Genomic DNA, 22,923 nt, shown 5'->3' on the forward strand with positions numbered 1-22,923 from the left:
CATCACGAGTGTGGTTGTGCCCCTCCTCCTGCAGCTGATGAGCGAAGGAGAAAGAGGAGAGAGGAGAAGACCTGTCGGACATCCGTGAGGAGACTCCATACATAACAAGTGTAACTCATGGGTAGCTGTAATCAGGCGGGTTTGATTTTCGGATCTGTTAAGGACCAGTAAAGAAAAAAAGAAATATTTAATATCAAAGCGGTATTCAGCCGTAAATCTTAACTGGAATAACCGATGTTAACGGTTTACGTCCCTGTCAGGTGAGTAGTGTAACAGTTAGGTTCACTTCTTCCACAAGTTATTATGGAGAGTTAACGTTAACGAATTTCCGTTATTGGACACGGTTTAGCTAACGTTAGAGCTTACAGTTACACAGTTTAAGAGACTGCGAATGTCGCTAAATATTAACCTAACGTACGATTGACCTACTGTATGATGAGTAGTTAGTGTATAAAACCAAGGTTAACCTAATGAAACCGTGAAGCAAGAACAACAATGATGAATTTAAGTTCCGACATATTGAAATGTCAACTAACTATGCGTCAGATAAATGATAACAGAGAGCAAAGACGACTGTAAATAGTTGGTTTATGCCTTAAAACGAGGCACAGACCCGTTAACGATAAAAATGCGCCAACGTTAGCTAAAGGTAACGTTAATAACGTACAGTTGAAGTGTATTACTGCTGTTACAGATCGGTAAAACAAATGGCTTTGATCAAGTTTAGGTTGTCTGATTATTCCTGTCACTCTTAAATAATAGTAGTTTGTCTACAGTGTTTCCCACTTACTGACTTGTACTCCGAAAATTATGTAGAATTGTGCTTCAAAAAATAGAGCATAATTTACATCAGTAGTGGAAATTACCAACATGTGTTTTTCTTACTGTCAGATCATTTAAGGTGCAGTCTGGAAAGTCTGCTGCCTAGACTATCAGTGGTTCAGAAAGGGCTATGGCCCCAGCCCTGACCAAAATCTTGAAAGATGGCCATGGGATCCACCTGTCCTCACCTCCAGCCTCTGTCAGAATGGACTCAGATAGTAGAGTAATGCGAAGCACCGAGCTGGACTCTCAGATGACATCGACAGGGGATGGTGACCTACAGAAGATGTGGCTGAACCTCTCCTCTCTTACCCCTCTGGACTCCTGCCTCCCCGCAAGCCCTCTGGACGTCCCTGCCAACCCAGTGCTTTCCCCATTTCTGCAGACATCTGCCAGCCAGTGTGAGATGGTGCTCCTCCCCAGTCCAGGCTCCCTCTTCAGCCTCCTGTCCCTCAATAAAGGCCTGAGAGATTCTCATCAGGTGGCCTCCGTCTTCCCAGGTGTACCAGACATGTTTTTAGTCCCTGTCCCTGAGCACAATAGCCAAGAGGCTTGTCTGTTGCATGGACACAGTGCTGCTCCTGAATGTGGGCCAGATGGCGTTGATGTGCATCACTCCTCTCTTACCCTTGCCAGCGTTTCTCCTTCATATACCCATGGGGAGCTAAAATCCGAAGGCTACACTCCCTGCTTTGCACCCCCACTTACATTGACACAAAGGGACATGGCTGGAATAAGCTGTCCTCTTCCAGCTTCAGTAGTGCGGCCTTGTGGTGGCAGGTTGAACTCTGAGCAGCCGGTATTGCGAGAGGTGCTGGAGGAGCAGCTCTCCAGGCAGGCAGGACTGCACAGCAGAGCTTGGAGGCTGCAGAAGAGATTGCAAGCCCTCCTTGGAGAGCACGCTTTGCTACACTGCAACCAGCAGCTGGAGGGGCTGAACAGGCATTGTCAAAGTGGAGGTGTGTCTCTTGACAGCCCGGACTCCTTACATCCTGGTGTGTTACCTCCACAAGTGGGCAATAAACCCCATCTGTCTTGGCTAGAGTCGTCCACAGCCTCGTCCTCCTTCACAGAGCTCAGAGAGTTCAGCCTTTCCAGCCAGGCGGTGCTAAGAGGCCTGCAGGAGGCCTTCGACTCTGAGGCCACAGGCAGCAGCAGCTCAGATGAAGAGCAAGCGGAGGAAAGAGAAACAAAAACTTCACCTGTGTGAGTATCCAGCAAGTGGAAGTACTTTATCGTTATCGTTACTTTTTGAGAGGGTCCAAAGCACACACACACACACACACACACATTTTCTACAAGTTACAACCAGATGAGATGGCCATGTGATGCAGAATACAAACAGATAATGAGACCAGTTTCCTTGTGGGCTTCTATGAAAATGAGGTCTTTCATATTTTGTTAAAATTTTAAGAGCCACAGCGGCTGCCTGAGAAGGTTATTATAGCTAAATAAACAAGAAACAAAAGAGAGACTTGCTTATCGAGTTGAGATAAATCGTATTATTTCACACAGATTCAAATAATAAGGTACCCGCCACCGTTGTAGACAACAATAAGAAACCAACTTCACCTTAATTTCACCACAATAGATCATTTGTCAGAATCCAGCTGTGGTTTACGCTGTAGCCATTGATTTTGTTCTAATTCAGACAAGTGGAGAGTTCACAAAGATAGACACTCTTACACCCGGCAACCATTCAGCTTAGGACAATGAAAGCAAATACAGTGAGAGAGAAGAAGTGCATTTTGTTTAGTTTCTTTGACATTATGAGAAGCGAGACGCACATCTACAAATGTCAGATGTTAAACAATAAAGCCAAAGACTTGTTTCAGAGTGACCTTGTAAGTTTTGGAAAGTCAGCTCTCTCAAGTGTATGTGATCCTCTACGGTGTCGGATCCAAACGGCACACATATTTGTCTCGGGCCCTCAGAGAAGTTTACAGTGTGGTCGTCACAAGTACAACTTTTGTCCTCCCAGCTGTGGAGAGTGTGATGACATACCGTATTTCAGCCGTGCACATTCTCTTTCCATGCAACAGACTAGCCAGCTCTCTCTACCCACAGGCTGGGACTTGCCAGAAAGCCTGCAACATGCCATTCTGTGCCTCAGCTCCTCCTCTTTCTAGTGAAACACGCTTTTGAAGTGTGTGTGTCTTTGTGTGAGGTTGGGCTGGGCGGCGCTGCTGTACTTGTGCCCTCGCCTAAAGTGAGTCATAATGCTCCAGAGGAGGAAAAAAACATGTCAGTCTGTTGTGATTCTTTGAGCAATGTTTTTTTTTGTGGTGCCAACAAGCCACAAGACAGTACTGACCTGAACAACTGTCCACACAAAAATGAATATAATCAGAATTCAACATATTTTGTTTAGGTTATGCTTTTGCATTTGATCTGGTTAATATTGAGGCAAGTGTCCTCTAATAAATCTGGGGAACATTGCAATATTACATGCAGGGAAAGAGAGCAATTGGGCTAAAACTGAGCGATGTGAGGACACAACAACAACAAAAATTATCTCTGTGAGAAAAACAAATCTAAGATGTTGATATGCTGGTTTTTGCAGCGTCCTTGGTGCAAAACACTAATTCCAGTCTGCCAATCACTTACTATAAATCATGCCTTTGTTAATTAAAAACAGGCTGATTACTGTCAAACCTTTTATGAAAAATTGAATCGAATGTTTCTTTTTTTTATATATATATATCATTGCCACAACACAATGTCTAACTGAATGCAGATTCTGTATTCAGTCTGGGATCAAGTAGAAAAAAGGGGCATTTCTATAAAGATTATTTTTCTGGCAGGCGGTGGAGAATGATGGGAAACATGTGGAGAGAGAGAAAAGGAGAGATATCCAATAAAGGTCCTGAGGGGGAGTTGAACTGTGGACCTCCGAAACTGTCTTAAACTGCTCGCCAACCAGGACATCCTGGAAAGGAGCATATTAACTGTTTAAAAAGCAGACTTCAGTAGTCATAGACAATGTCAGGAATGTTTCAAAGAACAAGAACAATGTTATCAAGCTTGAACAGTTTGGGGTTTAAGAAGCACACCGACCAGCAGGTGAAGCTCTCACTCATATATGCCTCAGAATTCCCAGAGAAAAAAAGATACCTGGTCCTAATTGTTAATTTTGAAATAAATTAACAATTAGAAATAAAAAGTGTTTCAAAAATATAACAGACACTGTTCACAGCGTCATCATTTGGAAAGGAGAGATTCGTGCTGCTGGGCCACAGTTCTTCTTCTGCCATTTCTGACTGTGTAGATGGCCAGTTTCATTCTTTTCAGTGCCGTGATGTAAATGAGGTAAACACACTTTCTAGTCAACAAATGTGGGGACGTCAGTATGCCGTCAGTGTTAGAGCAGCGCAGGTCACGTCCTGGTCCTGGTGCGTCAGCCAAACAGTTTTGTTAACCAGTATTCACAGTGACGTTGGCTTCGGTCCAATTAAACCTTTTTTTACAGGACTCAAGTTAGTTGTGGTTGAAGTGCAGTGCCGTTTATTTCTTCAGGAAGACTTGACCCATCTGTTTGTCTCTCATGATTTCCTGATCAGGGCGTGTTTACAGTATTAACACCAAAAAACAGGAATGAGAAAGAGGGTTTTATATGTGTGTAGTGTTTTGTTTGTCTTCTTTTTTTTGGGCAGCTTTGGTCATTTTGGAAGCACTGCCTTTTGGCTTGGTGTGTGGTCTTGTATGGAACAATGCTCTGTGCTCACTCAGTAAACCTCCCCTAGGGTGGTTTTATGGCAGGGTCCTCCTTGAAGAGGATATCTCTTTGCTGGAGAGAGGGACATGGCCTTTTTCCTTCTTCAGAAAATGTGGGAATAGCCTCTGACATTCGAAGTCTGACTTGTAAAGCAGTGACATGGTTTGACTTTAATTTGAAACCACATGTCCACATTGCTCATTTTCTGCACTGGCAGCAGTCATTGCAAAAAATGAACCTCCAGCTGTTGCTCATTTTCAGTATGTGTGTCATTTTAAATATATTTCACTGTATGAGAGTATTTGTAAGAGGCCAAGTGTTGGAAAGTTTAACTGCTGGACACACCCAAAACCTCTAATGCCTCTGCAAGGAAACACTGTTCAAATAAGGGAATTTGTAGACCCAGAGCTACTTACTGAGGCTGGCCTTTAACCAGGATTTGGCTGAGGAAACTCATACTTTTTTCACTGTGGAGGGTATCCAGCGAGTTTCTGCACTCCACATTTATTTCAGCAATGCCAGTACTTTCATGATAAACACAGTATATTATAATGTTTATGGACTGCCTCAACAGTAGGTATTGGCAGCGATTAGATTTCTCCTCTCCTTTTCCCGTCTTTTCCTTTCTTCCTCACTGGCCTACTGTTTGGCAAATATTCCTGGAATTTTCTCATTATACAGTTGGAGAGAGCTGCAGGGCAGCCAGGTCTGGTCATTGTTCCTGTAGGACAGAGAGAGCCTACTCCTTTATAAACAGATATTAGCTCAAGGTTGAGTGAAACTCAGTGAGAGGCATTAACCATTAACCATTCACAGGCTGTAAATTACAAGCAGATAAACAATTTTAAATATTTCACCTAACAGGCAAACATTAACATAACCTCTTTATAATACCAAAGGGTATTTTTAAGCACTTAATGTGTGTGTGTGTGTGTGTGTCTTTGTTGTGATTGGCCTAACCTTTCCTTGTGCTGCCGAGTGTTTGAAGTGGGGGAGTCCCTCTCTGTCCTAGCCAAGGTCCAAGATCACTGCCATAGCAACTACTGTATGGCCCTGCTGGCCCCTGCCCCCCCTCTCCCACACACACACACAGAAGAGAAATGCTAACTGAACAGGCTAGTACCATGGAAACGTATAGACAAACACCACACAAATCAACGGTGTTGTATTTTGTGGCCTAGATACGCGTTTGTGGTTCAGCATCCTCGCCTATGTTGTTAGGATGCTAAACAATTTACACGCCACACGGCAGCATGGCTGTGTAAAAATGGGTCATACGTACTGTGTATTGACAGTACTGCTTTACAAATGTGTGAATTGATAAATGGTTTGGTCTGTCTCTATTCTCTTTGTCTCCCAATGAATCTTTCTCTCTCCCCTTTTTGTGTTTCTTGTGACATACATATTCCTGCTAATAATTCTAATATGCTTACCACGTCGTGCACTTTCAGTGTATCATACTGTTTTTATGACTGCATTTAATATCTTTGAAAGAAGGTAACGCCAGCACACTTACCCCAAGCCACCAAATATAATCATGACAATGTTTCGATCCTACTCGGACCTTTGTCGGGTCAGAATGTCTGTATTAATGGAAAACACACTTATATTTATAAATCATGCACACCAATAGGCGGACAACTTCTATGATGACAGGTGTGGTTAATCATTCAACCTGCCTATTCAGTATCTTCAAATTTTGCCACATTTCTGACCAACTTACAAATCATCACGAGGATTAGGAATTCTCTTCTTGTAAAGGGTCTAAACCCTTTGCCAAAAAAATAATAAAATATTACAGCACTGTTACATGGTCCTAAATCATCTCCTCTCTCATCCATCACTCTGTACCTTCTGCCAGCAGCAACAGCAGCTGTGAGAGAAAGTGGCTAGCAGAGAGAGCGGAGCTGGGCAGCAGATGGAGCTGGTTGCAGCTTCGTCTGGCTGAGCTAGAGGGGAGGATACAGCAATTGGTGGAGCTCCACAAGCGCATCCGCTCTTCCAAGGTAAGATAAAAGTCATCTGTATCCACCTCAAAAAAGGGGCAGTTGACATAATGCACCAAGTGGCGGCCATAGAGGGCATTTACTAAGGGTTTGTGGTCAAGTCTGGGTACATGAGGTTAGTCTTGTGTAAAGATAATGTTAGCCAACTTTTACTGTCTTGAGTGGCACTTTAGTTGAAGTGTTATATAGAGAGTGTAGCTACAAACAACAAACTCACAGCAACTTTCATGGACTGATAGTACTACTACATACAGTACCAGTCAAAAGTGGTGACACAACTTCAAGTGTGTCCAGACTTTTGACTGGTACTGTAAATATGAAGATGTAATATATGTATTGAGAGATTAGACTCTCTGTGGTCACTGTGGTCATTTTTAATAATTAAAAAATAATCCAGGTACAATACATAGCAGATTGTACAACTGAAACCATGAAAATATGGTATGAAAGTTGAAGGATCAACCCATATTATTTGTGTGTGTGTGTGTAAGGGCGGTGTGGTGCTTGCAGAGTCCCAGCCACTGACAGACAGGCAGATTCAGCAGGCCCTGCTGAGGGAAATGGCTGGGTTATCCTGCACAGCCCCGGATGCTGACACCGAACCCTGCAGCCCCACACGCCTTCTGCATAACATAGAGAGACAGGTAAGAGGAGGTACACACTATTCACTAATGTCAGAACATCCTTTTCTAACTCGTTGGCCTTTGCGGAGCGAAGAAGAAAAGCTTATCAGTCTGGCATGTAGAAAAGTCACAGGAGGTTATCTATCCATAATGTTAGATACACAACAGTTACTTGAGAAGATTAAACAAGGTTTCACTTGGTGTGTGTGTGAACGCCTCCTCCAACTCAAACCATATTTGAGTTGGGGTATTTGCATGGAGAAGTGGTCTGAGAAGGCAGATGCTCAAGTGCAATGTTGTGCCAAAATGAGTAACAAGCACAGCTGATGTGCAGTAACACCCCCCCCCCCCCCCCCCCCCTCTGCTGTGCATCTTCAATTATCTTGGCGTAGGTGAGTTTGTCTGGAGCCAGGAAAAGTGTAAAAAATGTTTATTGGATGTTTAACCACCATATTCATGGCCAGTTCATAAACAATATCAAGGAGAATAAAGGGGCTAAACACTTCACTGTTGTTTGGTGACTCAGTCTTTCATTGGATGGAGAATGAAGGGAGAACATCTTAATTAGTCTTAATCTAACATTTGAGTTCTTTTCAATAACATTGCCCGCTGTCGTCTTCTCCCAAAGAACACAATTTCTTGCTGATAACAGACATTTATTAATAGTTAAATGTATGAATAATACATGATAAAGAACATAATAAAACAAAGCAAGAAAAGATCTTTAAATGACAGTATGAACCTTAACTCAGTGGGCCATCGTCAAGTGAAATATGTGACTTGAAGTTATAACAAAATGGAGGGATGATAGAAAAATCAACTTCTCTAAGAGATGTTTTACTTATCTTGATTCAACATCAAATCTTATCACAAAGCAGTGGGTTATGCCTCCTGTGTTGAAGATTGTCGCTGCAGGGATGAGGTCGTCTCAGCAGGGCTCACTGGCGTGGCCTACTTCATGGGACACAGGCCTGTTAGCTGCAGGGCTGCCGTGAAGGTGTCTCTGGGCCACTGCAGTGTTGAGTCCAGCAAAGTTCAGCTGATCTTGCTTCAAGGTTACGTCGTGAGAGAGTCTTCGCTGTCAGATAAGCTCTTAAGTGACCCAGTGGATGCAGTCTGGTTCACTGAGCTGGGCCCAACAGCAGGGCCTACCAGCAGTCTCTTGGCCTTGTTCAGAGCCAAGGGCAGAGTTCCTGGCAGAGTTTTTCCAAGGCAATTAGATGTGGCGAAATCCCGGCCGATGCGTCACTGTCTCTGGTTTTGGAGCTACATGGCTGGCGATGAGTTCAGGTTCTTGTTGGGTCTTTGTGATGTTGGTTGAGTGTCGAACAAAATTATTCCTGATTACACTCAGTCTTAAGTTAGGCTTCAAAAGGTAAAATACTAACTAACATACAGAAACGCGGAACTTGATGTTACAAAAATTATAAAAGAAAAAAATAAACTGAAACTTGTTTCAGTTAAAGGTTAAAATGTGCACATACTTTTAAGTTGAAGAACAAAGGAAGTAAAAGAGACGTCTAAGGAAAACTTGAGAGAAAATAGAGTTTGAGCTCATGATGAGGATTTGAGGAACCAGCCCTGCCAAAGTCAGTCAGGCTTCTCTTTTTATCAGTTCACAGAGTTTTGGGGCATGGATAAAGCGTTTTATGCCGGAACTCCTAATGAATAGTTAATTCCTTTGTTCTAAGTTTGGAGGCTGTCCTAAGATGTCTGACTTAAGATGGCAGCTCATAATTTCTGAAACCAGTGAATTAATTCAAGTTTTACATGCAAAAATCACATACGTCAAACATCACTATGGTCAAATGCATTATGATAAAATTGTATGCAGCAGTGTATTGTATAAAACTATTCAGGAGAACATTTTAATTTTAACTATCACAACTATAAATGTCTAATACTATAGTACATATAAATGATAAGCTGTAGGGTTACAGTGGAAATAAATGCAATCCATAAAACAACACATATTCTTAAGTGTTGAAAGACTTTGCCATCCCAGTCAATAGATGGCAGTATTGTCACATGATGAGAAACGTAACAAAATTAGATTCTGTTAATTCAGTCATTTTATATCGCACAGATAATTTAGACCATCCTTAAGGGAAACTTATGCTGAGCAACACTATCTAGTTTACATGACGGTTAGACCACTTAATTGACATTAATAAAGACTTAGCTGAAATAGGAGGCATACCAATGTTAAGTCAACTAAGGAATGCACTTCAGATTTATGACCGAAACCTCAAGGGGAGTCTCTATTCATGTTAATATGGACAGAGACTTTTAGTTCAGTCGTTAATTTTGTTATTTTGTTAGCCATGGTCTCTGAGGAGGGTTTTTGAAAGCACCAGTGTTGATCTAGCAAGTGTCACTGGTCAACCCCTACTTGGTAAAGAGGTCACTTCTGTGAGACCCTCACCTCCATGCTAGTGTCTGCACTCACCTCTTTCTTAGGAATTCAAAATAGGTTGTGTCCAGTGGAATTAAAGAAAAGAAAGCAGAATGTCCTTCAAGTGCCTGTTTACTCACTGCTTCTAAAAGGGTGGATTGCATTTCACACTTAAGTGTTAATTTGTCACTTATGAAATGCATTATAAGGCCGATGTTCTTCATTGCAGAGTGCTCAGCTCAGCCAGATCGTCAACAGCCTGATGCCTCCTCTCAATTTTTCACCGCCATCGAAACAAGCACAGACCTGGAAAGGCAAGAGAGCCTTCACGAGGTAGAGAAAACTCACGCACGCACACACACACACACACTAACCTAATGCTGAAGCTATCTGAGCATGGGTCAGTGAGAGTGTGTAACATCTACATTACAATAATCTGTAATTGCAGTGAAAGAATGGGTTCACAAACACTGTAGTTCAGAGGCAAATGCTAACACGGGGGCTAGTCAATTTTCCAATAACTGGTCCATGTGGATAATTTCTATGGTCAGCTGAAATAGTCATGGGGATATTAAACTTAAACTAAAAAAATAGAAACTTGTACTGATTATCACTTTTAGGCTGAGGCAATCAGCTAAGTTATCAAGGTTGAAAGCATGCTCCCTGTTTGGAATGTAACACAGTGAAACAGTTTGGTTGGTCCCCTCCATCTGGCCTGATTTGAATCATCCCTTCATGTCTTTCCTTTCCTCTGCCTTTTTAAGTCTCCCTGTCTGGTTGTGAAGATAAAAGCCACATAACAAATACAAGACATTCTGCTTGTGTATGGATGTAACAAAGGGTTATACGTAGGTATTGTTTGTTTTTTGTTGTTATTTGTGACCAAGTCTAAGAGACTTTGAAAAGCATTTTGATCGTAGCATTAATCATATACCTGATATTTCCATGGCCTGCAGTGGTCAGAGAGGAGACAAGGTTTTTATGCCGAGGAGATTGGGTTCCAGGAGGCAACAACGTTTCAAAGCTGATTCGTCATGCGTGTGCGCTCGGACCCGACCCCTGGTTACCTACCACAAGCCCAAACTCTTCACTTTCAACACCTACACCCCTACCAGTCCACAGGTAGGCTACATGCAGTCTCTTTAGTCTTAAGTCTCTCTTTAGTCCTTGTGACCTTTTGCATACACAGCTGTGACAACACACATGCACGTTCTTGACATTCATCTGTAAATGTGCTAATGCAATCTTTCTCTCTCTCTCTCTGCTCTGAGGTGGAGTGGATACATGAGAGAAATGAAAACGACACTATTGCTATTACACCTTAATACTGTGTCATTGCCTAAATCTACTCATTCAAAACATACTACTTATACATCCCGAGTGTAAACCCATTTGAGCTTTTATAATAAAGACTGAAAATTATTAATGTATTTCATGAATTCTTTATTCGTGTCAAATACAGGTTCAAAGCAGTCAGGCAAAATGTGTAAGCTGTGATAGTGCTCAAAAGGTTCTTCAGTGGTGGAATGCCATATCACTAAAATAGTTCCCCAAATTAAAAAGGAATTAATGTTTAAAGCCAGGCACCTGCCTTTAATTAAACAGTAATATCTCTTGGATTTACTTCAAATAAACACAAATGCATGTGATCATGTAAAAGCTGTAGCCTTTATTTAGCCAACGTAGCATAGTGCAATGCGCTTACTGCCAAAAATATCAGGGGGTAGTGGCAGTGGTGTGTGTGAAGTTGTTGGTAATGCCTCGCTTAGCTTCACACCATTTCAGTTATACGCATTCAAACACTGTCAATGAAAAATGATATACAGTAAATATGTAAACATAATATGTAAGCATTGAGTTGTTCGTTGACATTGTGTTGAATTAAATTTCATGTTGTTCAGAATGGCTGCGGCACTTTTTAATCAAAGCCTTCTATTAACATGCATCCTTGATTTACATTAAGAAGAGCAACCAGCTGCACAATCAACTATTCAAGAAGCATTATATTCACTTTTCTATATCACTAGATCACAGGCTTGTACTATTGTGCTGCCAGACAGTGTCATTTCAGCAGTAACTCTACTTAAAACCACTAAAATAATAGTGACTTGCATCTCTCTAATATGATTCTACTCATCAACTTTAATATCATGGATAGTAGAGTAGTTGAGGTATTAAACTAGTGTCTCTAAGGCTACCACCAGCCAAAGTCCCATTTATTTTTATGATATCTTCATTTAAAGCCGCACTAATCTATTTTTCTATGTGGCCTCTTGGGGTTACACCATGAAAGAGTCTTTGCTGTGATAAACACATGCTCAATTATCAACTCTGCAGTCCCCCTCAGCTCTTTGTATTGCTTTCTTTTGGCTCACAAATTTTACTATTCAGTCTCACAGCTCTCATCAACGTTGATTTCGGCTGAATCAGGCAGCTGTGTTCAGAGAAAAAACTCTGATTGACAAACTGTGCGCTACCTTATGGGACGTTACGTTGTGACAGGCAGAGTTAGCGACTAGCTGGTGAACATAATGGAGCATTTGGTGGCTATAGAGCTGGTTATTTTTCTCAGGAGATGGTGGAAACCAACACAGAGTTAAATAGAGGTTGAAAATTGGATTTACACTTGCAGGGAGGCCAGAAACATGACTCAAGCTGAATGCTAATATTGGTCTAATTGACCTATTATTCACAAAGGTTTTCACTATAACTTTAGGACATTATGTCTGTGTGGAATTTTAATGTTCTTTTTTGTGTTAGATTTTGTTCCACATTTCAAACAATCAGTTCGATCCTGTTCCTTATCCCTATGTCATTGAGACTGAGATAATCCAATAGGACTTTGAATCAATGGTACACAATACATCAGAAATCAATCACACTTATACAAACATGAGGTGTGAGTCTAATTTCCTAATCTCAAACTAGTTCTTCTTTAGCTCATATAAAATCCTGTGAACCAAGTAAAAGTTTAACTTCTCATGTACAAATTCAACATTTTGAAATGTCAACATACCACTGGATGCCCCAGTGCCATAATATGAACAATGGCAAAGAAAACCTTTAACAACTTAATTGCTTTAGTCAGTTTGGATTAATGGAGAGCAGCATCCTTAAAGCCTTATGTTTCATACATCAAAAAAACACAGAAAACACTTAAGTTAGGACACAGACTTAAGTGTTTTCTGTGTTTTGTTGACTTATACATATGTTAATTATGCTCTATTGACTATTAAGTATCATGCAATGTAAGTAATTTTCTTTCTCTCTTGTTCCCTCTTCCTTGTGCTTCAGGACTTGAGGAAATCTACTTCTACCTTCTCTTCTTTCTCATCATCTTCCTGTTCTTGTTGTTCCTCTTGTGATCCTGTGGTCCTGTGCTCTGATCCTGACTGCAGCTCCAACAGGGCCCTGCCCTCCAGGAATCCCAGCTCCAGACCTCACTCTGTGTTCACCCTTTCATTTGGTAGGGGAAACATTAACATAGCTAGTGTAATTGAAAATGTGTGTGCCTTTTTTTCTTTTGAAAGACATTTGTAATGTTGATTTATCCACTGTTGTCTGAACAAAAGTAATTTATTGGCTTCCTATTTGACAGGGTAGACCTACTCTGGCGACGTTGAATCAATTGTCAATTGACGCCTGTAGGACGTGCCAAATGTGCCACCTAGTAGTAGCAGTCGCCAGGATGTGCTAGTTCAGGGATTGATAGTGATAAAATTGCTGGAGTGTTGATTCACATCAATTCTGGGAAATAGAACAGTTGTTGTCATGTTTTGACGTGTGTCCAGATGACATCATGTGTGGGGTTTACAGAGAAAACAATGGACGGTGGTGTTTTTATGCTGCCGGTGTATACTGCCCTTAATTCCACGCTAACATTTAGAGATGTACTGAATAATGGATTATTATTGTTTGCTAAAAGTGTGCTTTTGTAACCTAATATTAAACATTGTGTAATCTCTTTTCAGACAATCCTCTTTCCCACCACTTACACAGAGCCCTGGCTAGAGAAGAATGGTCCCAAAAGCCTTTGATTATCAATGCCCAGCCATCCAGTCCAGCACACTACAACAGACGCAGCTCCACACCACTGCACAACAGTAAGTCCCCCCATATACCAGCATTGATTACATACCCTTTCCTGTTCTATGGTGCTCTCCTCTCTTACATTATGTTCTGTCATGTAGCAATTACTGAACCAATATGTTTAAGTGCTGCTTGTGAGCAAGCCCAAAGCATGACCCACTGTGTTGATGTCACAGTCAAGTGATGAGTAAGATGACGGGAAGACAAAGGTGCTATTTAAAAAAATGCACATCTTTTGTTGTAATTAGTCATCTAACAGACGGGAACCTAACTGGCTTTTTAGCCACTTTGCTTTGCTCTGACTGAACTTAAGTGAATTCTGCTCTGAAGTCAATCTAATATCAATGCTGTGCACCAGAATTAGCTACATTCTTGGTAGTTGGTATCATTTGGTCCTATTTCTTACCACATAGCATTGAATAATGTGATGCATTTGTACTTGATTTATTGGTGATCATTTTTCCATTCAAAGTAATTGTTAACACATTTAAAAAAAAAAAAAAAAAAAAATCATCTTGTTTAGAAAATTCTTCCATTTGCTTATAGTCAGTATAACAAAGCAACATCAATGAATAAATTGCTGCTTCACAGTCGACCGCTGTGTCTGCTTATTATCTCCCTGTGGACCATCATAATTGCTTGCCTGCATGTCAGACATCCCACTGGGTCTCTATGTGGCTTCCAACCGAGCAGTAGATGGAAATGAAATCATTTGGCATTTCACCAATGTCAATATGTGTCTTTGTATATTAGTCTCAACTAATGATTTGTTAATCATTTACGTCTGCACTTATATGTCTGTGGCAGCTTTGGTTTCATGGTTTCCACAATGTAGCTCGATGATCCATAACAACCATTGATTATAGATTTTAGAATGTTCCCTGTTTATCCAGGGAGGGTTGACTAAACACTATGTTTTATGTGGGCATTAAAACTTTTTGTTATAAACACAAAGATGACGCATAAGAAGAAATAAGAAATGATAAAGTAGAGAGGAGGAGCGGAGGAGACAAAAAGCAGGCAGATTGGAAATTGATGGACCGCTCTGTGGTTTTTTTTTTGTCCGCTCAACTAATCTTGCTCCCATTTTCGATAACAGAAGAAGAAGACAGCCAAGTCAAGCAAACGTCACCCAGAATAATAGCCTGGCACATGGCAACAAATCTCTTATCACAGCTGAATATAGCTAAAATAGAATGATATTATGTAAACAGTCTAAGCATGAAAGAGATGGAAATATGGACAAATGACATGGAGAATAATGACTTCAGTGACGTACCTGAATTAATTGTTAACTATTTTCGCTGTTCGTACAGCCACTACAACTCAAATGATGTATTGTATTAGTGGATTCCAGGCATCAGTCCATCCTTATCTTTTCAAGCTTCCTCTTACCTATTAAAATTTGTTGGAATACTATCTGAAACTGGCAGCTGACTGATATGGCTGCAAGGTGAAAAAATGATAAATTGTCAATTTAAAGCCTCAGAAAGGTGAAAATATTTTCAAAATAGGTAATTTCAGCAGTTATTTTTAGTTTCTAGTTACACAAAAAAAGAGAAGATAAAACAGTATTGCTTGCGATACTAGGTGTACCAGTGTAAGTTTGACCTCCACTCTTACATTGCATGTTCTTGCACAACATGACGTCTTCGTGACAGGGTTTTGACCCCCCCCTTCATCAATCTATATGAACCTTGCCCGATGAAGTTCTGAAGACTGAAAGGTTGTCAATAAAATGAGTACAGGTGATGGACAGTGTGCAGGATTCTTTATTTTCTTTCCAAGTCATTTGTTGTGTTCAATCATGAATTGCATGCTTTTGCCAGTTTTCTCAGTATATCCAACTCCCAAGTAGTAACTGTAACTGGCAGATCCCTTTGTTATATTTCGGCCCCCTTGAAAAAAGTTGAAAACATCTGCACACTTATCTCCTTTGCACCAAATGTATTATCTAAGCTTTTGGTCACAAAGACCTTTGTCAGAGCAGAGCATGAGACATGCCAGATACACACAGAACCTATCGTCTCTCACAAGGAGGAGGGGTCATCAGTTAACAATCAACATACCTGAGGTGAAAGGAAACACGCACTTTTAGTGTTAATCAGCAACAGTGACTTAAACAATACAAAACATAGCATTTTACCCAGAGACATAAAAGTGTAAAAAATGTCCAAAATACAACCAAAAGAGTAAATGTACTTAATATATTTCCCAACATGGCCAGGAATCTTAGGCTAGCAAGTTGATAGTGCCATGATTACTGTAAGTAAAGCAGTTGGTACAGTATGATGGGAGTAGGGATCAGAAATCTGAGAAGCAGTCACCTGCTCAAGTCGTAGGACTAATGGTTAAGGATTAGCTTTTGTACACGTTAACCAAAGCGTAAAATCTCTGAGGAACTGAATGGTAGATTGGACAAAAAGGAAATTCCTCTGGTGCATTAATTGACTTTGTGTATCGTTATAGGTCACAAACACAAGCAGCATGCAAGGCATCATAGAAGCAGAGTTATGGGTCTGTCACCTATCAGATTGGCAGGCTCTGCTCAGAGTCAACACAGGAGAACCAATAAGAGGAAAAGAAAGCGAAGACACATCCACGGGCTGATAGAAGGTGTGTGTATGCAGTATATGTTGCCCTTTATTCTCTCTGTACAGTAAACTGTCATCTTGATTTTGCATGGATTTATCAAAAATAAAACGCAAAAATTGTCTACCTCCCAGTAGTAACATGGGAAATGTGTGGGAACCATTTAGTGGTTTCACCCATGATTTAACCCACTTTGTGCCACTACTTTTGTGAAGGGTTACAACACAGCAGTAAATGGTGTTGAAATCGTTAATCGTAGTCAATTTAAACGATATATGTGAAAGCATCAACACTGTACAGCAAAGCAACACAGATAATTATTACATGAAAGTAGTATATAATCAGTGAAACATTGTTCAGCACCTACTTCATGTCATCAGATTTTTAGTTGGATATTAGTATTGTACTAGCCAAATAAATGAATACCTTTCAATTTTAAAGTCTTGTTCATAATGTAGTGTTTGTTGCAGCTAAACGCCAGTTTGACGTGTGTGTGTGTGTGTATGTGTGCGTGTTATACTTAGATGAGGCAGATGTACTGTACCAGCTCTGTGACCCAGACGAAAGTTCAGATGAAGTCCTAGAGGAGAGCTACATACAGGTTTCACGCAAGCAAGCCTCACAGGTAACACATGCTTTTATACTTGTGAGGACCCTCAGTGACTTAATACCAAAAACCCTCCCTCACGCTAAACCTAATTCTAACCTTCACCTTAAAATGAAGTCCTCACTCTCACTTTCAATATGTAAAGATTCTCAAGGTCTAAGACTCAGAGACCTCCAAATGCCATAAAACTATTTATATTAATTAAAGTATGTAATCGGGGTGATTACATATACAATTTTAGCATCAGATTTCTGCATCAGACATGACTATTGACTTTGTGTATTTGTTTTGTTACATAAATGACATATGGGCTGAAGGACAACATCAGAGGCAAGTGGTGATGTTTTAATGTTATCATCAGGGCTGTACAGCTGTACATATTTTAGCCCAAAAATAAATCAGTTATAGATTACAGTGGTAGACGGAGACTTCTAATTTAAAAATAATGCTCACCTTACTTCTAATTTATTATAAATGTTACTTGGGATCTCAGGGTTTGGTGATGGGCTGAGGGGAAATGTATGGAATGATATTCAAACAAACCATGGTGACCTGCGTTATTATTAATTAATAATCCACATTGTAATGTTTAGATTTCTGTACAACACAAATTCAAATGCATCATTTGGCCTGCATATATGTGTTAAATATGAAAAGGCTGGTCAGTCTACAGAAAACCTTTATCATGGCAACCTAATGATGCAGAATTAGTTTGAATGTGTGTTGAACACTTGTGAATCGCTGGTGTGAACTGTCGAGTTGCTCTTAATTCAACATGGCCATGCTTCCTCTCAGGGCTTTGTGCGCAAACGTCAGGGAGAGAGTGTGTACAATATCAACAACATTGTCATCCCCATGTCAACGGCTAAGGTGGAGAAGCTGCAGTACAAAGACATCCTCACACCTAGGTATGAAATAACACTGTCTCTAAAATGAAACTAATGGCCAATGGGTTTTCATTGTCCCCAAGTTTATAAATGTATTTATGACTGTATGTGGTTATTTCAAATCTAACTTTAAATAATGATGCTTCATTTATTTTGTCTTGAAATCAATTTCACAGTTTTCATGCTGTTTAATGCAAGTCTAATATGTAATTTTAGTGCTGTTAAGCTGTTTTACTCTTTTTAAAATTGAAATATAAATGGGTTGGGCACACTGTCCATCGTCATTGTCTGTCACCTCAAAAAGTCTGTCTTTCTTTGCAGTTGGCGGGTAGTTGACACCCAGTCTCTGATAAAGAAGGAGGCAGAGAAGGAAGGCGACAATGAGGAGGGGCAGGTAGTGTCTCATCCTTTTTTTAGCTGTTTATTTTGATTTGTGAAGAAAATATCTTTATCCATCTTTGTGTGTGTGTGTGTGTGTTTCAGGTGGAGGTCCTCAATGATGAAGTCTTTGCCCAGAGACACCTGGCATTAGAGCAGAGAGAGAAATTGTGCTGGTCATCTTGGGGAAAGAGAAAATGCTGCAGGCGTCCTACAAGGTGGTTACATTTGAATACTGTTACATACATCATGTGACACCAAAATGCATCCTGCCAGGTCAGGTGGATTTTTTAGAATAAACTGTCTTTCTCAAATATCAGAAATGTCCGATAGTGACATATTCCATGCTTTTATCAGAAGATGATAACAAAGACAATTGGATTAAAACCTAAACTCACAAAGACTGTCTGTGCTGACTTTGCAATGCAACTGCTGCAGACTTTGGTTTGTTCTCTGCATGTAAATATAGCTCGTGTGAAAGTGGAATGTTTTGGTGGAGTTTCATGGGGTATGCTTATTTTTTCACTCCAGATCTGGCAGCAGGTTGTCAGGCAGTGGGGGTGGGATGTGCACATCAGGAGAGGAAAGCTCTGTGGAGTGGAGTTGTGCTCAGCTGGATACTGATGAACTGCCAAGCTTAGAGGAGTGGCTGGTAAGATCAAAAGCAGCACAGCTGAAACCCCAAATCCCCCAAACAAACTTGCTCACGCTGAGTCATACACAGTAATTTTCTAACGGCTGTCATGTTATGATGACAGCAGTGTTTCCCTTCTGTTTTCAACATAGTGGGCAAATGGTAATTTTCATGCACATAATTGATTAATAAAATGCAAAAAGCAGTCAGGTTCAACCTCAACCTTTAGAAAGATGATTTTGGCTGCTTGATTTACTTGGGTCAATGTTTTCTCATTAATGCCAACTGGTGGTTTGTGAAATGGGTTTTGTACTGGAGACTTTTCCCCCCTTTTGTTTCCTAAGAGTGGTACATCCAAAAGAGAAGCAGTCAGTTTCAGAAGATGAAAAAAAAAAATCCATCAAAGTGACAAAAGGAGAAAATTAGGGATCATTTTGTGTAAACCAAATACGACAAATACGACTGCACTTCTCCTGGATGGCCACCATAAAAATCAAACAATAACAGGTCAGAGTAAAGGGTCAGAGTGGGTAAAGGGTTATTGTACCCAAAATATCGTTGTGACATCAAAATGATAAAAAGGCCAAGAAAGAGAAATAAGCTGACTAAAAATATGACATGCCCCAGTCCCTATTAAGATAAGACTTAAGAAGTACATTGCCTATAGATAATAATTTTTCTCTTCAAAACCCGGTCTTTGCTTGAAGGATATTTCCTGCGCCATTTCTGTCAAAGATATGGCTGTGTGTATTATTTGAGCTCCAGAACGGGGACAATATATATAATATATTGTGTGAGTTGGCTTTATTAAAGCCTAGATGGATCTTTGAGAGCACACACAGATGATTTGCTCCAGCTGATGATGCACTGATTGCAGTGCTCAGTACCACTTCACTTTGATTGGAGAAGGAATACATCACTATAAAACCAGATTGTCCTAATCAACCTTCTCCACACCACAGATATCGCCTATGTTACTGCTTTGCTCTCCAGCACCCATACAAACCCTGATTAAACGTTTGATTTAGCAAACAGGCATCAGAGACATGAACACCTATGATAAAGCCTTCAAAGTCTAAATTCAATAGAAAGCCTCATGTGGGAATAGCAGTTATCAGGGTTATGGACATAATTTCACAATTTGATACGAGTTGCACATTCTATGTGTAGCTTATGAAGTGTTAAGCAAACATTAGGGTCAGTACATAATTAATTTACTGATATGTTATATTCTCACCCCTGTGTCTATAGAAAATCATACATACATACTCAGCTTTGTTGTGATATATATCTAATTTACAGATGTGGATAACATGTACAAATTTGTTCAATTGAATTATATGTCCTCTCAATCTTCTGGCAGCCTCAGACACCCTGGGGGCCACGAATGTTTCCTTTGGATGACGAGGAAGAAGCCCTGCTCTCTGATAACCTGGTGCTACACTGCCCTCTAGTGGTGAAAACAGACCCAGTACACCCATCGGCCGCTGAGTGAGCAGTGCCTTTTTACATGTAAGCAAGTGGTGAAATACCATGAATTTGTTCTAGTGCTACAGCATACAGTAAATGCTGTAGCACTAGATCGTGTGTCAGAACTTCTTGCAGAATTGGTGTAAAAAATTCTTTGTTCATTCATTTGGAAAGTTTTTGTAAATCATTTATTTATCTTGTAACAAGTAATTCAAAGTGCTTTAGTCCTGTGTTCCTTCAAACCATAAGTCAATTTAATAAGTCATTTTGTAGCAGAAAATATTTAGCAATTTGTTAATGCTCTCATTTTTCACTGCATACAAATGTTCATTGATTGATTAATGCAGTCATTAACAAAGGCATAATTCATTCATTCTGTCAGAGCGATTTAAGAAGTTAACTCAGTAAGGAAGAGTGGATGGAATTACACAAATTATTTGTTCATACAGACAGTAATAAGGTCTCAGTCAAACATTGAGTGTTTTTGACAGTTACGTTGTGGCTTTGATATGTTATATTTCTCATTCAATTTTTAATTGTGTTATTTCTTTTCCAGATCTCCTCACATTTGGGGCCCTGAGGAAGAAATGTGCCCTGGGAACCTTAATTGGGATGCTTAGTACATTCCATGAGTATAGTGATTTGATGTTATTGTATATTATATAGTAGTATTTATATTGTGAGCATTGTAACCTAGTAAGAAATGGTTTTAACTCACTACTTTAGCTCCCGCTACACTTTCAGGTTTTAATATACAAGAGGTTCTGTATGTGAAGAAGAAATATAAGGAAAGGTATATGTACCAGCACAACTCCATGGTAGCCTCAGGTTTATATACTGTTTGTAGTTGTCACATGCTATTTATTTTCACAGTTGTCTTATAAAGTCTGTATAGAAAGACTTCAGAACACACACACATCTTTGTGTGATGTTTACTTGATTTACATGTGCTTTGTGATTTCATGTTTTTTGTTTGTTAGTTTGTTTGTTTTGTATGTTGATGCTGTCATTTTGGTATATATTTTTTTATGAATAAAGGAAAGTAAACATAAACATTACTAAACAAAGTGGTGGGTGTCATACTTTGCTAGGCAGCAAATTTTTCTAGAGTTTTCCGATGGCTGATTCAAATGCTAACACTACGGCAGAACACTCTCCCACCGTTTTCAGGTACCCCCTGAGTGTTATTGTACCTGAGTATAACATTGACAGTTGTGTTAATGTTCCCTGGTGGGAAGCCAGTACATATGAGGGATCATATCCTTTCTGCATCACTAGCTACTCCTACTGCTTAGTTGAGACCCCCCACATGAAGAGGGTGGGATCTTTAGATAGCATATGTATCAGGAGGTAATACAGGGCTCTCTGCCCGCCCCACATAGGATCACAGTGGAAAGTTGAGGATTTCAACTTTAAGAGTAAATGTAAGAATGAAGAAGAGAAAATATCAGAATTATAGTATTAAATCATAATAGTTTGTTCTATTTTTACTCTGTGTGCCTTTAGACATGTAACAAGTCTAAAACAGACACAGAAGTGAAACATTTCATCGATCAGGAGCTCTATGGTTTTTATTTTAGTCACGTGAAATATGTCTGCAACTTCAGCCAAGTCAACCTAATGGAATATCACTGATACAAGCTAATAGTGGAAGGACAAACTAATGTGAGGTCATTTCAGTGATTTAGATGATTAACACTTATGGAGGTCACTGCTTTTTAAGGTCTTGGTCCCTGCGAAACAGCTCATTCCTTGATCCCATATGCATAACCTCTTCTTGTAATATCCTTCACAGCTACCAGAAGGCTGTATGGGCAGATGGTGGTCAAGGTCATTCCTCTCATCTACATGTATGTGTGTCAGTTGCTTTATACCAAGGATTGGGAGACTGGCTGCTCAGAATTAGAAACTCCATCACATGAAATTAATTTACAGATTGTAATTATCTTATTCCATACAGGGGATTCTTCACTTCAATTTTCTGTACTTCAAATGTCCACTGTGTAAAATCATAATTTGGTTGCTTTTCAATGGTTCATTGAATATTGCATTGCATAATTATGCAACAAAAATGGTAGTTTTGTGTCACTAGTAAAAGTAAGTGACTACAAACCAGCATTATACGAAAAGGTGCACTCTTTCCCCTTCTTCTGTACAACTCTTTTACGAAAGGCTGTGAACAATCAAGGTCACTTCCCCAATGGACAGTTGCCTCTCTCCTCAGGTGCTGTGAGAAATAGAGGCCCTCACATCTCTCAATGAACAGAAAGCAACAGGAGCGAGAGCCAGCAGTCTCACCTCTTCAGTATGGGGTCCACCTTAAAGCCACATCTGTTTGATTCTCCATATCTGTCTGATCCCCATGGCTGGCAGGCAAAATGAGCACCTCTGGTGGCCACACGGGGGCTATATTGCTCTTTAGGAGCCAGCTTTAGTTAGCATTAAAACAGAATCACTCAATCAATGTTTAATTTAATTTAGATTAACTTCTTAAGTAGTGTGAAGTAGTGTTTGATTATTGGGCATTAGCACAGTATTTCTTAAAATTAGTTATCAATAAACAAATCTTTGTACATTACGGATACAACAATGAAGAGCTATGTTGTTATACTGTATTGGTCTACTTAGTTGTTACTACTGTTACACTCCAGGGGGTGCTCTTTAGCAACATTACATGTATATCGCAAGGTTTGTGGATTGTCCAT

General features: G+C 40.0%; 1 protein-coding gene across 1 annotated transcript; it reads left to right on the forward strand.

Moving 5' to 3' along the window:
- kansl1l (KAT8 regulatory NSL complex subunit 1-like) lies at positions 1-21,237 on the forward strand. Its single transcript, XM_042425355.1, has 17 exons — positions 1-260; positions 892-2,028; positions 6,402-6,543; positions 7,035-7,187; positions 9,791-9,894; positions 10,518-10,706; positions 10,751-10,770; positions 12,815-13,027; positions 13,533-13,664; positions 16,120-16,266; positions 16,767-16,867; positions 17,645-17,757; positions 18,058-18,130; positions 18,220-18,332; positions 18,646-18,766; positions 20,112-20,239; positions 20,775-21,237. The coding sequence occupies exons 2-17, from the start codon at positions 953-955 to the stop codon at positions 20,836-20,838; spliced, it is 2,889 nt and encodes a 962-aa protein (XP_042281289.1). The 5' UTR covers positions 1-260; positions 892-952; the 3' UTR covers positions 20,839-21,237.
- Positions 21,238-22,923: the final 1,686 nt, after the last annotated feature.

Source organism: Thunnus maccoyii, chromosome 11 (genome assembly GCF_910596095.1).
Source record: "Thunnus maccoyii chromosome 11, fThuMac1.1, whole genome shotgun sequence".
Taxonomy (NCBI): Eukaryota; Metazoa; Chordata; class Actinopteri; order Scombriformes; family Scombridae; genus Thunnus; species Thunnus maccoyii.

Bases quoted from the DNA above. Each gene is read 5' to 3' on its own strand.
- kansl1l (XM_042425355.1), top strand. From the start codon at position 953: ATGGCCCCAGCCCTGACCAAAATCTTGAAAGATGGCCATGGGATCCAC. The intron at 6,544-7,034 runs GTAAGATAAAAG...TGTGTGTGTAAG, and splicing joins AGCGCATCCGCTCTTCCAAG to GGCGGTGTGGTGCTTGCAGA. The intron at 20,240-20,774 runs GTGAGCAGTGCC...TTTCTTTTCCAG, and splicing joins GTACACCCATCGGCCGCTGA to ATCTCCTCACATTTGGGGCC.